We start from the raw sequence: 18,108 nt of genomic DNA on the forward strand, positions 1-18,108 counted from the left end.
AACAGGGGTCTCAAACGCAATTTACCCAGGGGTCGCTGGAGGTCGAGGCAGGTGTTTCACAAGAAAAGCACTTACAAAAACACGGCAATGTTATCAAATGTCTTCATTTTTTTTAACACAAAATAGGTGAATAAATAAATAAATTAATAATACACAAGAACATTTTAAACCAATCAGTAATAAATAAATAAATAAAACTAATATAAATAATAATAATGCAGTAGATATACAAGACTGAAGAAACGACATATAGTTGCTGAGTTATTCAGATTCAAATGTCTGTATTAACAGTCAATAAGTTTTTCTTCAATTTCTTCGCCTTGACACGCAATTTCTCCAGGAATAGTGTGTATTGATGTTGCCAAACTACTTTTATACTTGTGTGACAGTTGAAGTTGAAAATAAAAGTTTATTGCTGTTATTACCCCCTCATTTGTCATCAAAGTTAAGAGTGTTAAAAGTCTTTTTTGATCACCCGGTTTCTATTTCCATCATATCCTATGGGAAAACAAACCCGAATGGATTGTGTTTGACTTTCCTATTTGCGGCCTATTTGTGGTTTGTGAGAAGTGCTGGGAAATAAAAAGGCAGACAAAACATTGTGTGAAGTACAGGAAAGTACTAGTTTTTATTCCTTCATAATCAAACTTCACAAACAGCTTGAACTTGTACAATACCTCAGAGAGTGAAAATTACAAAAAAAGTGCTGGTAACATTTACAAAAATCATCCTTACTTAGCAACAATCAGTTTATTCTTCCACACTTTTTTTAGTCTTTTGTATTAAGGCTTAATACTTCTGTATAAAGTATATGCAAGATAAGTCTTCACAGTTTTTCGAAAAAAGTCACAATATTGTGTAACATAATGAAGCTTTTACGGCTATTTTCTTTATAATAACGAATACACATCACTGGTAAATATATGTGAAATACAGGGCTTATTGTAAAATGGCAAGTTATGATACTGGTTGCTGAGATAAATGGATTCCACACACTAGTTATAGGAAAGTTTGCGAGAACTGAAGCAGGAGGAGGAAAAGAAGAAAAATGATAAGTGTCAACAGTTGGGGAGATCGCCTCCAAACTTTGGCACATCCCACGAATGAGCAAGTCGCACAAATATGAGATTCCAAATGAAAGAAGAGCTAAACTGGCATAAAGTGAAAACATGCTGTGTAGTAAGGTGCTAAATTAGAGATATTACATTGCCAGCCTTTTTTTTCCTAAAAAAAAAAACCATTATTCTTTTGTTTTCCCCACATGGACTGACATGAATAAGGTGCATTTTAAGACTCAACACATGTATGCTTTTTTTTTTTTATTAGTTGTTGACAAAAATATGTAATAAATACAAGTTAAAATAAAATTAAATTGACCAAGAGTCTTGAGGCGACCTCATGCGTTCCCGTGGATTGAAAAAAAAAAAAGAATGCTTAATTCTCTTATCGTGGCATGTGAACATAAAAGCAGTATTGTAGTTATGGTGTTGCCTGTTTTTTTTAAATATATATCACAACTTTTTTTTTTTTCAATTTTTTCTTAATTTTTTTTTTTACAATTGAAACTGTGACAAACCGGATGACTAAAGGAGATGGAATCGAAAGCCGAGATATATTCACACGATCCTCAAGAAGCTGCACTGGGTTTGTTTACAGGTCGACGGATGGGCCAAATTACCCTCATGCATACTGTACGGTTTAAAGTGACGCAACAAGCTCGCTTTAAATAGTCTACATCACAAAACAAAAAGCAATTTGGTTTTTAGTGCAAACACAATTGGCTGGCTTCAGCTTCTCAATAATAACGAGATTACAAGAAGGCACGTACTTATGCTTCCTCGAACACGCAACATATTCAGACAAACCGCGACACCAGACAAAGCGGTGGGAACAGGAAGGAAAGCTACTTTGCCGCATATGATGGTGACTTTACTCTCTCTCTCTCTTTTTTTTTTTTTTACACTAAACAATAATTTATGTCAAGGTCAGACCTTGACTTTGATGGTGGGACAGAAAAAGGAGATTTGGTGGATGCAGCCAAATGAAGTTTATATCACAAAAAGGTGCATTTCATTTTTGGAACGTTCACTCAAAATGACCAAATAATCAACGTTTTAGTTTGTTCACACGACAATAGTTGATGAAGACTCAGAATGGATCCCCTCCATTATTAACCTAACCTATCTCATTTACCTCACTTCTGCTTTGACTTGTCTACATGAGCAAAGCCGGGAGGAAACTTGAATGCCCCTCAAAAGCGGAAAACATCAACGTGTGCCACGACGGACGCCAACAAACAACTATGGTTTTGACAAGTTGTTCAGTGAATAATATTGCTTTTTGATAGAAGACCAAAATGAGTCTTTAGTGCAAATTTCTTTTCTGGCTTGAGAAAGTGGAACAATGAGAAAATTGGTTTATTATCGGCTTAACCATAGCAAGAAGGCGTCCAATCTGGAATATCCCTTTATGATGTCTTACCCTAACCCAGTGGACTAATTATCATTATTATTCATCAAAAAAATACACATCTGATGAGCAATTGATCTAAAAAAAAAAATACAAATGTTCTGAACTCCTGTTTCTAAGCCAACCGGTGCACTTCATTTGGACTCAACAGCTATGCAACAAGCAATTGCGCACGATCAACAAAGTTTTCCCAATCAACAAATGAATTGATTATTATGCCTTGGCAAGCAACGATTGGGAAGAGAGGGTCACCTACGTGGGTATACACCCCCCCTTCACCCTAACAAAACGAAATGTCTTGACATCTCAAAAATTAGACCCCCTCCCTCCCCATTTCCTGTGCAGTCATGTCTGTCAAATACATCTTTCAGCTTGGAAATGTTGGAAAACTCACTCCAGTCCAGTGTTTGACAAATCATTATATTTAAAAAAAAAAAAAGACGTCCATGCACATACTGAAAAATTCTCCCCTATTTCAGAACAGCAGTCAAAACATTTCAAACAAGCTTGTTTCATAACAATAATAATAAAGTATAAACTTGGAGGATAAATTACCAAAAACTAATGTCGAAAACACATTACTGCAGCATATATCTCAGGGTTGTTTAGTTTGATGTCATCTTTAACTACCGTTTACTACAACAGCTCCACTTCTGACAAGGTTTTTTTTTCCAAGGGTGAGTTTATAAGATAGCAAGAGGATTGAGGCAGAAACAAAATATACACACAAGCAACATCTGAGTTTACAAAAAAAAAGCATGCCATCTACAAAAAAGATATCAGAGCAACAAAAAGCCAGATAACCAAAAAAAGACGAGAAAGTGCCCAGCTTGTAAATTCAAGCAATTTGTCTTTACGCCAATTACCGCAATTCAATTACCTCTTTTGAGAGCACACAATAAAATAATATATTCCAGAATCTTGACAAGAATCTCTGAAAACAAAATTAAGGATGACGCTTTGTTGTTACAAAATGATGACAATTTTGGAGCACATTTATATCGAATTTTTCTTTGCTGCTCCAGTGAGCATAACGATATTTCACGTGTGGTTTTTGGCTTCATAACTTACAAATATGTGCAAACTTAACATCTTGGTCCATATCAAGTACAAATGGCTAAACGTCTTCAAAAAGTTGTGATGTTAGTTTGGTTGTTGCAGGGATAGCCTTTATAATGTGTAAATCCGATATTTTGAGGAAAAAAAAGCTAAGAACAGAGAGTACATTTTAAAAATGCAATCTATTAAATGTAAAATAATGTAAAAGTGAATTTCAGGGGTCATCGATGAGTTCAAGGTGGGGATGACACATGTTCAATGTTTGTTTGTTTGTGGAAGAATGAATGTGGTTTTATTGAAACAAATATCAATGGGTGTGCATTTTTGAATAGCTTTATAGGGTTTCCTAATTAAAAACATTTTTTTTTGCCCTTACCCTAATCCTAGCCCTACAAATGAAGACAAGCGAAACACTACAGATAAACATTAAGCTTTCTGCCTTTAAAACAAAAAGCAAAAACAACATCAAGAAAACAACCCCTTTTTTCTCCGAAACAATCTCAACCCTTCTTTGGTTTGTGTGTGAACTAACAATGTCTAGTTCCGTTTTTCCTCACCAAATGGACTTCAGAAAATAAATACGGCTCCATTGATTACTTTAAGTCTTGATGATGTCTGTTTTTAAATGTTTGTCGTTGAGGCCAAATATTTAAATGTGTTGTCGTGCATGTTGTCTACAGAAGTGGTCTAGCTAGAGAGCTTTGTGATTTTGTGTCAAAAAAAAAAAAAAGGCAAATTAAATGAAATACAGATTATTTTTTGTTGAAGGGGAACACTGACTGGAATGTTCTGGGTTGAATGGGAATGCAACCGAGTTGAACAAAAATGGCCATAAGCAGTGATTCTCAAACTGGAGTATCATTGGTGTCATGTGGGCTCTCTCTAGTGGTAAGCAAAGGAAGTTTCAACAGCATAATTAATTTTCCTTACCCTGACCACGCGCATTTTAACACATACAGTTTAGTTGTATTTAATTTGAATGCACGATGCATTTTTTTAATCTACATGTTTTCAAATATTTGTTTTGGTACAATTTTTTAATTTACCATTTATGTGCAATCCATTTGAACTGAACCATTATTTAAATACAGATTCATTAATGTTCAAACCGCATAATCTTTTAATTCTCAACCAGAGAAATCAACACAGGTGCAGAGGGAAATTATCCAATGTCATTTCATCTGTCCTAAAATAATCGCTAAAAAAAATCATTTTTATTCATATAAATTCAGACTGGATCATCATTATTTCAATGTCCTTATTTTTGGGGGAAAATAATAATAATAGATGTTATAACGCAGTTTGAGAACCACTGCAAGATTTTTAACAGGACTAAATGACACAGTAGACTTGTACTGATACGACAGGTGGCAGCTTTAAAACAAATTCAATCGTGTTGTGTAATAATAGAGAAAAACGGTCATCGGGAATATAATTGTGAGTGGATGTAGACTGTGTGTGTGATTGATGGGTGGATGACAGGGACAAGTTATCACGTTGCCTATACTGGTTTTGAATGTCAATGAAACTAAGCCTTCCCCCCAAAATATCTGTTTATAGTCATAGCTGTTTTCTCCTAGTCAAAACTATGAATGATGGAGGACTTAAAGAATCAAAGTAAAGGCAATCACTTTATTTGGTTTCACCTTGGGGATGTCTTGATTTTAAGAACTAATTTAGAATGTAAGTACCCAATTAGGAATTTTGCCAAAGTTACCATAGTTAGGCTGTTAAATCTTCAAGGATTTTGTCCTCATGGGACAATTCTTTTTTTTTTTTTTCTTTTCTGTGCGGCCTTAATAGTCCTTTGTACTAATTGACAATAGTAGTTTTAATGTGAAGTGTTCCCACCCCGCTAAAATTTTCAATTTGGCACGTTGACCAGGCTGGAGAATGAAAGTGTGGTAATGAGTCCACAGGGGACACAATAATGAGCCGGTCCAAAACCTTTCATCTCGCAGCTACACCGTCATCGCCAACCGAAAACTTCATGTCTGACACAAAGCGCTTTTAGAGATCTTTGTGCAATAATCCTGTGTTGTGTTCACTTAATTTTCTAATCTGATTACAAGACTTTACCGCCAAAGAGGGGTTATAAAAAAAAAAAAAATTAAAAAAATGCTAGTTTCTTTTTGCACGTGGCCCCATTGTACGGCTGTATGAAGGCAGGAAGTTAAAACATTCGTTAATATGAGATGAGAAAATTTAGCATCGGGTAAACATAGCCAACTGCTAATCTACTGAGGATGCCGTGTTAACAATTTGATATTTACCCACAACTACTCCGAAAGCTGCATCAAAAAAAAAAAAAATAATAATAATAAAATCGCTGAGGGGACAAGCTGAAAGTCACAGCACCTTACATTCATGCAGCTTCTTCTATTGATCGCCAAGCCGCATTGCCTTCCCGCGACAAATGTGAACAACGTGCAAGAAGAAAACAGTCAAACATTTGTAAGTGACTGTGCATCTTTGATATCTCTGAATCCTCCATATAGCATACATGGAAAAAAAATCACACCTGCTTTTACTGTATATGTATGTATAGAACATTTCAGGTATTTTAAAGGGTTCGGATGCATTCACAACCACCTGGTTTTATTTGTATAAATACTGTCGTATATTTTTAACTAAATAGACCATTGTGAATATATTGTATCTGTGCAATGTAGGAGAGAAAAACTATGAAAATTCTGTATAGTTGCTGACTGTACTACTAGGCACTTGATAGGCATATTTCCAATATCCCGCAAGGAGAAATGCATTCAACTGTGTGGAGAGATGATGATTTCTTTTTTTATATACATTTTATATATTTATATATAAATATCTTTACCAGACGTTATCTGTTTCACACTGATGTGTGCTGTAGAAGAGCAAATAAAAAGCTGTTACGTATAATCTGAGTGGTTTTATTCTGAACTGTGACTTAATTCAAGCTCGAACAAAGAAAAACTGATGGAGACGGACACTACTATGAACCCTCACCATTCCTGTCCTGTATTTTCACCTCGATGCAAAGCCTATACTGTACGCATATTCATAATACACTGTGAAAGAAATGACTTCATTACTTGACTACCCTCGACCCAGCTAGATGAAATCTATATGTATGTATTAACAACACCACCGTACTGTGTGATCACCAGAACACATAAGCAGGATGAACTAAAGAAGTACTGTGAAGAAATGAAGAATCAAATGTACGGCTAGAAAGACATAACAACATATTGTAGACCCCAAATCTCTATACTAAGATAAATAAAACATGTCATATGATTGGCAAACACAACACAAACAGCTGTGAGATTGGTATCCAGCATTCAATAGGGTTTGTTTTGGAAAATAAGCCAACGTTTTGACCCCACCCCCCCAAAAAAAGGAAAATCTCCCTTAGCTGAAAGTACAAGAAATGCGCAAAGGACCTTCTTTCCCAAAAAGGGGCTGCAATCTTTTAAACCATTTTTACAATTTTTCTTTGCAATACCCGAGAAAAGACTGTGAAGCACCACCCACAAGTATCTGAAGCAGAATAAAGAATATACTGTCTTGTATAAGTATGGACAGTGAAAGGAAGCTAATGCACACCAGGGAGAAGAAGAAGAAGAAGAAGAAGGCTCAGTTCCTTCCAATCTTATCATACAACAAGTCAACTGATGATGGGATAAGTTATTAGCACTCATCCGGAGAGATTGGCTACTTGTTATTCCAGAAAACCACCACCACCACAACAACAACAACATAAAAATGATAGCAAGACACTCTTATAGTGTAATTTTGAAATGAAATATTGTCCAAAGCCAACGACAAGCTACTTAACCTACTATTTAGACCATTGATACCACAAAGCTGGTTGTACTCATCTAGCTACAGTCTATAGTGCATTGGATATATGTGATTACACAAACTATGCAAAAAGCGGGTGCCGTGAAGGAATGCTAAATCACTGAATACGTACATTACACGCAAACATGTCTGCCTCTGCGCTGAAAGTTAGTTTGGCAGTGTTGGTGCTCGGCTGACAAAACACCGTAAGCTGTGTGCCCAAAAATGTGGCAATACTGTTGGAAAAGAGAACTCGGCAGTTTGCTTACATAGACTATTTAGTGCATTGTCTGTTAAGGCAAGAGATGACCCTCCACGTGCTGTGTCAAGACAAATAGCACTAGCACTAGCATGCAGCACATTTGCCATCCTGGCAGCGACAGCTACAAAACAGAGACGGCACACCATTTATTCGATTGGACTTTTTTTTTTTTTTTTCTTTTAGGCCAATACGCAAATGAGACGAGGAAATGTGAAATAAATGTTCACACGGTTTGGAGAAACTACTACAGAATCTCAGTCACTTTGGATGAAATTTGGAAATGACTTGCGACTCATGATTTCTTGCGAGCCCAAAAGGTTTGGTGAGGAGTCGCTCCTCGTCTCGTACCTGCGCTGCATATTGCAAAGGAAGCCCTAACAAGGTCAAGATAGTTTGCTTCTCAACAGTTTGATTCGGCTTAAAAAGCACACAGACAGACGACACCCACTAAAGGAAGGAAAGGACACAACGGTGCACAACCCACAGACACATACAGTATTATCAAAGAAGCTGCATTCCATCACCGATCCACGCCCACCCAAAATTTGTACTAGGACATGGATATCATCTATGTAACACGCACACACACGCACACACACAATAATAAATCATCATTATTATTATTATTCATAGCGTGATAATGGCTGTTATTATCACTACCACCGAGTCTGACAGAAGTTGTCGTGATTATTACTGTCTTACTACTGTTTCACTGTTTGGCTCTCAGGAAAATTCTGTCTCTTAAAGAAATGCAACTGAATTATTGAGTTGCAGGGAAGTGACTCCATAAAACATTACCTTAAAAAAAAAAAGAAAATCAAACATAGATGCGCACACGTCATGTTACACATTTAAATAAATGCTTGCATCGGCACAAGTACTGTACTGTACAAACAGTATCTGGATTGATATACTGTCGGTGACTGCAAGCGATAACGAGAACCGAGAACCGCTCAATTACTTTCAAATTGAAACAAAGCTATGCTAACACGTGAACTCTATAACCAAATGTTAGATTTTTTTTTGTTTAAAAAAATCCTCTTTTCTAAAACTATATCTCTGTTAACAGTAGTGCACTTATTGGTTTAAGCAGTGCAACATATATGCAACAAAATAACGCAGTCCACTTATCAAGATTTTTTTTTTTTTCGAAAAAGTTGTCTTTTCTGACTTTAAAATTGAATCAACAAAAAAAATCATAGTTCATTTAATGAATATGATTAAATATTAAGCACAGGCATTTTAAGAAAATGTGCAAAATAGCACGTTTTTGTCTGGGTTTATTTTATATCTGCTGCACTGTGAGCAACATAACTACAAAAGTTTGCTCACGCAAAGGAGCAAATCCTTCACAATGCAATTGTGTGTCTTTATTTTTTTGTGTATACTACTGAAAACTTATACAGTGTGCATATATATATATATATATATATATATATATATATATATATATATATATATATATATATATACACACGTACACACACACACACTGTAAATAGTCTGTGTGTTTATGAGTTGGTGCATCTGTGTGTCCTATTTGTTGAAAATATTGAAATCCAAATATCAGTTTACAGTGCTGTCATGATGCATGGATTTTTTCTTTTAGAAAAACTGGAATGTATACTATTATGTAAAAGTTCATCCACAATTTGTTGAGTGTGCGTGTAATATATATATATATATATATATATATACCTATATATATATATATATATATAAATTGTGTGGGAGAGCTACTTGTTTTCCTCCTATCTTTCCTTTCAGAACGCAGCAGTCTGTTTGAGTGAGTGCCGTATCGTTATGAACAGGTTCTATCTTACAATCAGACGGCAACTATTTCAAAAACTAATTGGGACTGCAATTAAATGTTTCTCTTTTTGGCGCTGTTCAAATCCACAGTCAACCTCTGATACATAAACTGAGTGAAAAGAAAACGAAAAACCACGTAGGATAATCAATAACAACAATAGTTTGAGATCAATCTTGTTTTAAAATCTACAGGAGTCTGATTTAAGTGGTGGAGCAGCAAATACGAAGGGAGTTTCATCTCGTATTCTGAGCTGCTCGAACTGTAAATGGAAAAAGGCTAAGAATGAAAATAGTATTAAAAAAGGAGGAGGAAAAAAAATCGCTCTCATTTTATGATTGTTGTAACCTTGACTAACAGTCTTTTAGGAGATTAGTGGCAGTGTATGCAAATGAGTTCAGAAAAACATTATTTTTTTCAGATTTTTTTTTTCGCTTTGTCTCATCAACACAGTTTAATTTAGTAAACTAAATCATCAAAAATGCATGGACAGTTACAAAACATACGAAATATTATTCCCGCCATCTTTGATGGGAAGTGATTGAAATTTGTACCTTAACAGCTGCATTATAATCTCTTAATACCATAGGAATAAATAAAACCCAGTGTCAAATTTACTTTTTCTTTTTCAATTGTCTTTAGAAGGCAATCTTGTGACTGTCAGTATTTTAGAGGGAATATATAGTCCAACCAAGATGATTTTTTTTCTTGTTGTTATTGTTGTTGTTGTAAATTATACCACAGTAAGTTTGGACATCTATCGTTTCCAAACAGGTCAGTATGGGTTCACAACTGCCATTTTAAATGGCATTTCTCTCTCACACACATACACACAAACCCTCCACACACACACACATACACACACTGGGAAACATGCAGATCCACACACAATGCACACTTATAATCGCTCAGATAGATCTACACTAAAGGTGTGTTTGTGTGTACGTTTCTTTCGTAGGCCTTTCGGTAGTGTTCAACACATAAATCAGTATTTTAGGAAATCATACATTTAGAGGCCTGTAGTTAGGATCCATCCAGTAGATCAATATCAAACTACTAAGCCTTAAGGCCACCATCTTTTTTGTTTATTTAGAATAACAAAAAAGAAAATCTGTTTGTTTTTTGTTTTTTTTGGGAAACTTAATGTGCCAGTGTCTATACTCATTACTCTCCATACCTCAAAAGAAGAAAAGGAAAATCTAGTGCCATTTTGTTTGTCATTCTTTTGGAGTAGTTTATCTAGTTGTACTTATCCGTCAGAGACATGCATTCGCATGTGGTCGTTGAAGTGCTCCATTTGGTCGAACTTGACGGGGCAGACGGAACACATGTAGGTGGTCCCATCTTGGCAGCTGGCCTCCGCCGCCACGTCCACTCCCGTCGGGACCCCGGGCCCTTCTCCCGCTCCTCCGCTCACGGGCATGGCGAGGGCCACCACCCCGGCGCCGGGCTCGGCCATGGGGAGGGGGATGGGGATGGGGATGGAGACGGGGATGGAGACGGGGCCGGGGGTGCCGGCGGGGCCCGTCAGCCCGGCCAGGGCGCTGCCCGTGCTGTGCAAGGCCATGTGGCGCTCCAGCAGGGTCTTGTGGGAGAACTTCTTCTTGCAGATGACACACTCGTAGGACTTCTCGCCACGGTGCAGCCGCATGTGGACGTTGAGAGAGCTCTTCTGGGTGAAGCGCTTGTTGCAAATGCTGCACTGGTAGGCTCGCACCCCTGTGTGGGTCACCATGTGCTTGATTAAGTAATCCTTCAGGGAGAAGGAGCGCCAGCAGATGCTGCACTGGTGAGGCTTCTCTCCTGTGTGGGCATGAAGGACAGATATACAATTATACACTGAATGCTCACCCAGAAGCATAAAAAAAACATTTGACCATATTCTCATCAGCAGACTCATGAGTGTAAAAATATTTCCCCTTTCCTTATTCGAGGCTGAAGCTGCTCCATCTGTTAACGAAACGCACGTCGAAGCCAACACTGGTCATTTACACAAATCTGCAACACTGTGCATGTATTCGGCACCGGAAGCCAAACAGAAGGTGTCCAGTCCCCATTTCATTAAAGAATATGAGCTCGTCAGCAAGCTGACAATTCAAAGTTAATGCTCCTGCTGACTTCATCTAGTGGACGCCTCAAGGCCACTGGTGGGGAAGCATTAAAACGGGCTTTGTGTCTGGCTAGAGAGACATTTATGTCTAGACTTACTTTATCTAAATTGAAATTATGAGCATTCTAAATTTTATATTAATGGCTCTTGTCAGATATAACACCCATTTTACACAAGGAGACATGTCAGTATTCCAATCACTCATTTTCCCAAGATGACTGATAAATGTACTGTGGAGTGTGGAGGCAGACGTTTGTCAGCAACAACAAGTACTCAAGCATAGTATTTAGTATTCTTTTTTTAATTAAATACTGATTGCCCTGGCACGAATACTGTCTGAAATTTGAGGGTTGGAATTTATGGGCAGTCTGGAGCCCGGAGCTGATTCATTTCAAGATGGAGTGAGGCAATGTGACTTACCAGTATGCACAAACATGTGTTTGACGTAGTTCTGTTTTGCAGTAAAGGTTTTACAGCAGAGAGTGCATGCATAGGGTTTCTTCTCCCCCTGACCCATTGCCTGCTGCTGCTGCTGGGATGGCGTCGGGGGCACGGCCATGGCGTTGGGGAATGATGGTATGGCAGGGGGCGGCACCGTCACAAACTGGGCCTGCTGCTGGCCCGGAAGGTAAATGAAAGACTTGCTGTCTCTGGTCGGCTGCGGGGGGAAGAGCGTGGGCAAGAAGGTGTTCCCGGCGCCCAACACTTGGGAATTGCTGGTCACGGCGTGCGGCATTCGGAGATTGCTGGTGTGTGACTCCACCTGCCGCAGGTAGTGCGGTGTGCTGGCCAGGGATTGGGACATGATGGGGTTGGCCAGGGGATGCATCATGGTACTGTCACTAGTGCTGTGGCTCTGGTCGCCCTCGTCGGGCTCCTGCGCTTGCTCCGGGGACGAGTCGTTGACCTCGATCTGCACCGGTCCGCCTTCCCCGTGAGGGCCTTCGCCGCCCCCCTCCCGGTTGAAGCTCAGGTAGGGCTGCTGATCCATGGCGTCTGGTTCGGTACTGATGGAGGAGCTGACGCCTGAGTCAAAACTTTCCACCTTGGACTCGCTCACCACGCCCTCGGTGTGGTCGTTCTCCACCTGGCAGTGCCCTACGTTGTTGAAGCAGACGTACTCGTCTTCGGCCTCCTGCTTGATGTGCATGCCACCTGTTTGTAGGCGTACCGGTCGGGGCTGCTTGCGGCAGTGCGTGGTGGACTCGGCCGTGGAGATGAAGCGCTCCACCGGTTGGCTTCGATCCGGGATGCGGTTCATCCAGGGGGGATCCTGCGACTGCTGGTCTTTCTGAGCGCCGGCACTCGGATCGTAATTGCTCGTCAAGGGGTTGATGTAAAGCGAGCGCTCGCGGGTGCCGTTGGAGAGGCCGGAGTAGGAGTAGAGCGACGTGTACGCTCGATCCGCGTTCTGCTGGGTTGACGTTTGCATACAGCCCGACTCGGCGTCGCTGCTCGGGCCGGACGTGGCCGACTCGGGCGTGCCGCGGGGGGTGTCCTGACCCGAGTCTCCCGGTATGACGGGGAAGCCTCCCGGGCCGGCCAGGCCCACATTCTGGGACACGATGCGAGTGCACTCATCGATGACGGTCTTGATCTGCAAGATGCTGGCGGCAGTTAGGATCTGCAGGGCCTCCGACTGAGACACTCGCAGAATCCCGCTGTACATAAAGTCAATCAACTTTTGGATGGATTGCACCGAGACCACCGAGGGGATCTCAATGTCGCTGTAGCCCAAAAGTAGCTTGTCCTGAAAGAAGGGGCTTCCAGCGGCCAGCACGCAGCGGTGAGCTCGCAGCATACTTCCATGGATCCGAACAGTCACATCACAAAAGTGCCCACGGTTGCGCTGCTCGTTCAGGGTCTCAAGTACAGAATTGCTGAAGTTGTGGAGATTGATGTTATGAATGCGCTCGGTCATCCCCTTGCAACTGATGTGACCTGAAAAGCAGGGCAGCAACACACCTCATTTAGAGAGACGCTGCATTATTTAGCCGCGTTAGTCACACCGCACTTGCCCCGTGTGTGCTGTTACGATATTGGAATTGCTAATTGCAATAAGAAGCCGTCTTTAGTGCCATTCTCGCACGCGTGATTTAAAAACGGACAAAAACACTGGGGGCCAGAAAATCTAACCTTTGTTGGAACACATGCAAGCATTTTTAATGTATCATTAAATTACTAAGGCTTAAAAATATAAAAAAAACATCAATTATTCATCCATTACATATGAAATTGTGTTAATTAGACAAAAATTTGTGTAAATTTCTATAGCGTTTTAAAAAGACTATATTTAAATTACATTATTTGTATCGTGCAGATTCACTCAAAATATTAGTTTGTATAATGCAAGAGAAATAACTTAATTTTTCCTTCTTATGGATAATACTGCTTGACTAATTGATGTGTACACCACTCAAAGCGTTAAACCAATACCTCTCTGACCGTGTTGATTAAAAATATTATTCTTGTAAAAACAGATGTTTTAATTCATTTTAAAGCTCATTACACTGAGAAAGTATGATAATAATAGTAATAGTAGTAATAATAGTAATAATAGTAGTATGGGAATATTAGTGACGATAATAATAATAAGAAGAACAATGCATTTGACTGAACCTTAATCTTCATTTCACAGTGCAATGAACAAAAAAATGTGTAAATTTATTTTCTCAAGAGGTATCACAAAACAAAGTCATCTGGATCGAAATATATATTTTTAATTTGATGCATGTATAATGAAGATTTTATTTCGTGCAATTATTTGACAGAATAAAATGGAGTAAATTCAACACTTTTTTTCAGTGAAGATTTTTTTGGCGTGTGTGTGAGAGACGCTCCTTTAATCGCCAGTGGGTGGCGCACAGGGCTCAGAGGACAAGCAGACTCTTTTGTTGGTCATGTGCTCGCTATGATGGTGCTTTTAAACTCAAGACACACTGAATGTGCTGCCGTAGATCAGTGTGCTTAGATTATTAATCTTATTGCGTTTTTTCCCCCCCAAAGTTTAGCTACAAAATAAGAGAATCGTAGTTTTAAATTACAAGTGAATTACTTTCAATTTGCTCTTTTACACTACTTTATACATAGTATACATTTGATTCATTATCACGAGGGAGCTGGGGCATATTAAAAAAAATACAAAAAAAAGAGCATAATGCATAATTTAAACCCCAAACGCTGGCCCCACGTGAATAAGTGCAAATGTATATTTAAAGCTAGTTAGCTTACCCTGTGAGCAAAGGGTAAAAATGATTATGAAATATATTTCGAGTCAAACAGACTGAAAAACAAAGCATGGTCACAGTGAGCCAAGGCAAATAGCTTTTGAGAAATGCTTCAAATTTCCACTTGCGCATCGATGCATGATAGATGTGAAATTAACAAAAAGTGTGGAGCATATAATCATAATGTAATAGCCCTAATATTCCCATATCCTGAATCCAAATGAGACGGTATTTCCAAAAAGATAGTAGTATTATGCATAACACAGTTGAATATGAAAACGAGGGACTCACAGTTAGATGACGTGCGGCTGGTGATGAAGTGCGGGTCAAGCTTCAGTTTGCTGGTGGAGATGGCTGAACAGAGGCCGGGCGCTAGGCAAGGCTGTCAGTCCTCTCTTCCCAAATCATGTGTTGCTCTGCCAAAGTGTTTGCAGGGGAGAGAAGAAGAAAAAAAGACAAAGACAAATCTTTAGATCACATCGATATTGCCACTCCCTCGACGGACCCGAAGCAACACGAACGTCTACCTCCGACATGCTGCAACAGATGTGTGAAGAGTTTTCAATGCCAAATTAAAACAAAAAACAAAAATGGACTGTCCTGTGTACAATTCGGGAACAGGGTGAAAATTATATCGGAGATAGCTAGTCTCTCAGCAGTTATCTGAGTCACTGGGCAACAAAACCACACCCTTAAAAAAAACGATCTTGATTCCACATTAATTAATGCACTCAGTGTGTGTATGTGTGTGTGTGTGTGAGCGCGTGTGCGTAAGTATAAGTGAGTGTGTGTGCGCGCGAGCACTATTTTCTCATCTCCAACAGCTCAAACAAGACAAAGACGTCCCGCAGTTCTTACAAGTTGTAATAATAAAAAATGAATCCCAATATTAAACACACAAGACATTCATTGCAAAACACAAGCCCGCCATTCAACACCATTAAGCATGTGACAAGCTACTTTTGGTAATGGTTAGGCAAGCATTTATCCAGCGACTTTAATACCGTATATAGAGGGCAGTCTGCAGAAAGTTAAATTAAACTAGCCAAGATTTAAAAAAAAAAAAAATCTGAAGCAATGTGGTGTCATTTCAGGTCACTCACACTGGGGGGGGAAAAATAATTTGGCGCCGTGTGAAATTTCCTTTTGGTGTCCCAATCAGATTTCCAACACGAGAAAGTGCATATTTCCAGTCATATGGGAAATGGCGGTAAAAGCAGCACTTGAATGCATTTGTTGGTTAAAACCTGCAGATTAAAAGTGTATCTGACCTTCACTCAAGTGACCCCTGGTATTCTCCCCTTCCCTCCAACTGAGCTAGGCCAGAACATGTCAGATCTCTTTGTGATTTGTGTCAAAGAACTGGGAATGAAAACGTGAAAGAGTAATGTATTTACTTGCTGTTGGTGTTTCATTTTTATCGGAATAATTTTATGTCAAATTGTGGTCTTGCGGAGATTGCAAGTACAACCCGATTTTTGGCACACAAAGAAATGGCTTTGAATTTTAAGTACAAAGTATTAGTACTGCAAATGAAACATCGGTGAGCAGAAGTCAAGCTGAAATCTCTAAGTCTGTTATAAGTTGAACAGTCAAATATTTAGGCCAAAAATGTATGACTGTCCTCAGGGCAGTTTGTAGTCCAAAATGGGTAATTCTGGTATCATCTGCATTAAATGGAAATAGATAACTTTGAAGAGATTTCCCATGGCAGCATGCAAATGTTGGAACGGAACTGGGCCAAGCACAAAACCCTGAGGAGCCCCACCCCGCAAAAGATACGGACAAGGCGATCCAACAGAAAACAGAGGTAAGAATATGAAGCATTGAAAAGAAACACCTATTGCCTTGAGCAGAACCTAAGGAGCAACAATGTCAACCTAAGCAGGTCAGTGTCAGAAAGGAAAGGAATGAGCAGGCCAAACGTGTGAGCATATTTCGAGAGCCCTTACACCATAAACAAACTCTCCTATAAGTGCAACTTGTGTTCTCAGATAACCCTCCCTCATTCGATTTGACTTTGTCAAATTTGAAACTGAATAACATCCATGTATCTGCCAAAATTCTATTTGCCATCACCATGGCAAATATTATTTGTCAGGTTTGCCTGTTGCCAAGGGCGCTACAGTTAGGCAAAGCAAACAACATACTGTACATATATCTGCCTTTCTGGCTGCCCTGGTTAACGCCGACATGGAAATCCACCTGCCTTAGGGGTAGACTCAAGTGAACGGTGCCAAAAAAGGGGTGCAGGCCAAAGGAGGCAGGCTCCACTTGCCCGGACTGCCACTCACAACAGTGATTCCATTTTAGCCATGACACAGTGGGTGAGCAGCAGCCAGCGCCTACCTGCAGTGAATTCTAATCAGCCCAGGGGTCTGCCTCGCGCCCCCCTCCCCTACCTCCAGTACCCTGCCTCACACTAAAGGGCCTGATGATCCTTCAAAATTAATTAGATCCTGGTAGGTGGCAGCCATTTTCTTCCCACATCCGCACGCTCCACCAAAAAACAAAATTTCTCCCAAATCCAACCAAATCTGAGCCCCCACTCCCCAGCCCCTCGCGCTGATCTCTTTCTCTGTATCGCTACCTGTTTCCTGTTTCATCATCCACCTCGCCGCCTTCCCCCTCCATCTGTCTGTCTCCCTGTCTGAAACAATCACCCACCACTCCTCTCCTCTCCTTTCCCCAGCTCCCCACCCCGCCCCTCCCCTCCCCGCCTGCCTCCATGCTCCGAGCTCTGTGTCTGCCTCTGTGGAGTTTGCTGTCAATAAATCCCCAGAGGTCAGTTTGTCTACTGGAAATCAGACACAATGCTTCAGACCGCCAATGCAAGGCATGCTCTGCTGCAACCGCCACAACAAAGACTGAGGAGGGCTCAGGGGTGGAGAGGAGGTGGTTTGGAAATGGCGGAGGGGGGGCGGGGGTCCAAAAAATTGGGCTGTAACTCCACCAAGCAGCCAGACTCCAGGTTAATCAGCTGCCTGTATTACGTGACAAGCTCATGAAATATGCTGCATCAAATTGGACATCAGTTAATAAGGCGGTGGTGTTGGGGGGGTTTCGAGGCTGGGGCAAGGGGGGGGTGAAGTGGCGAGACTGGGGGATGGGGGTTTAAAACAGACAAGAGGCACGCACGCGTATGAAAGGAGCAGTATCAGCCATGTGAATAACATACATCTTGAATATGCTAAATAGTGCTTACAGCGTGCATTCAAGGCCTTTGCTACATTGGCCACATTTACATCTGGAGACAAAAGGCCACATGCAGAGAATTGCGGCCACAACACAACACAAGATCGACATCGCTCTGTTTTTAAGGAATCCTTTATGGGTCTGTTTGAAG

General features: G+C 40.2%; 1 protein-coding gene across 4 annotated transcripts in view; it reads right to left on the reverse strand.

Moving 5' to 3' along the window:
* Positions 1-604: 604 nt before the first annotated feature.
* Positions 605-18,108, reverse strand: part of zbtb20 (zinc finger and BTB domain containing 20) — a 29,776-nt gene continuing 12,272 nt past the window's right edge. For 3 of the 4 annotated variants that reach the window (XM_037270380.1, XM_037270382.1, XM_037270383.1), the window contains exons 2-4: positions 15,054-15,178; positions 11,956-13,476; positions 605-11,228 (exon numbers count right to left, since the gene is read on the reverse strand). In XM_037270380.1, coding sequence (XP_037126275.1) covers positions 10,675-11,228; positions 11,956-13,456 — 2,055 coding nt within the window. In that variant the 5' untranslated portion in view covers positions 13,457-13,476; positions 15,054-15,178 and the 3' untranslated portion in view covers positions 605-10,674. Of the gene's footprint in view, positions 11,229-11,955; positions 13,477-15,053; positions 15,179-15,289; positions 17,081-18,108 lie in introns of those variants that run through there. The other variant, XM_037270381.1, reaches the window with a different exon arrangement.

Source organism: Syngnathus acus, chromosome 14 (assembly GCF_901709675.1).
Source record: "Syngnathus acus chromosome 14, fSynAcu1.2, whole genome shotgun sequence".
Lineage (NCBI taxonomy): Eukaryota > Metazoa > Chordata > Actinopteri > Syngnathiformes > Syngnathidae > Syngnathus > Syngnathus acus.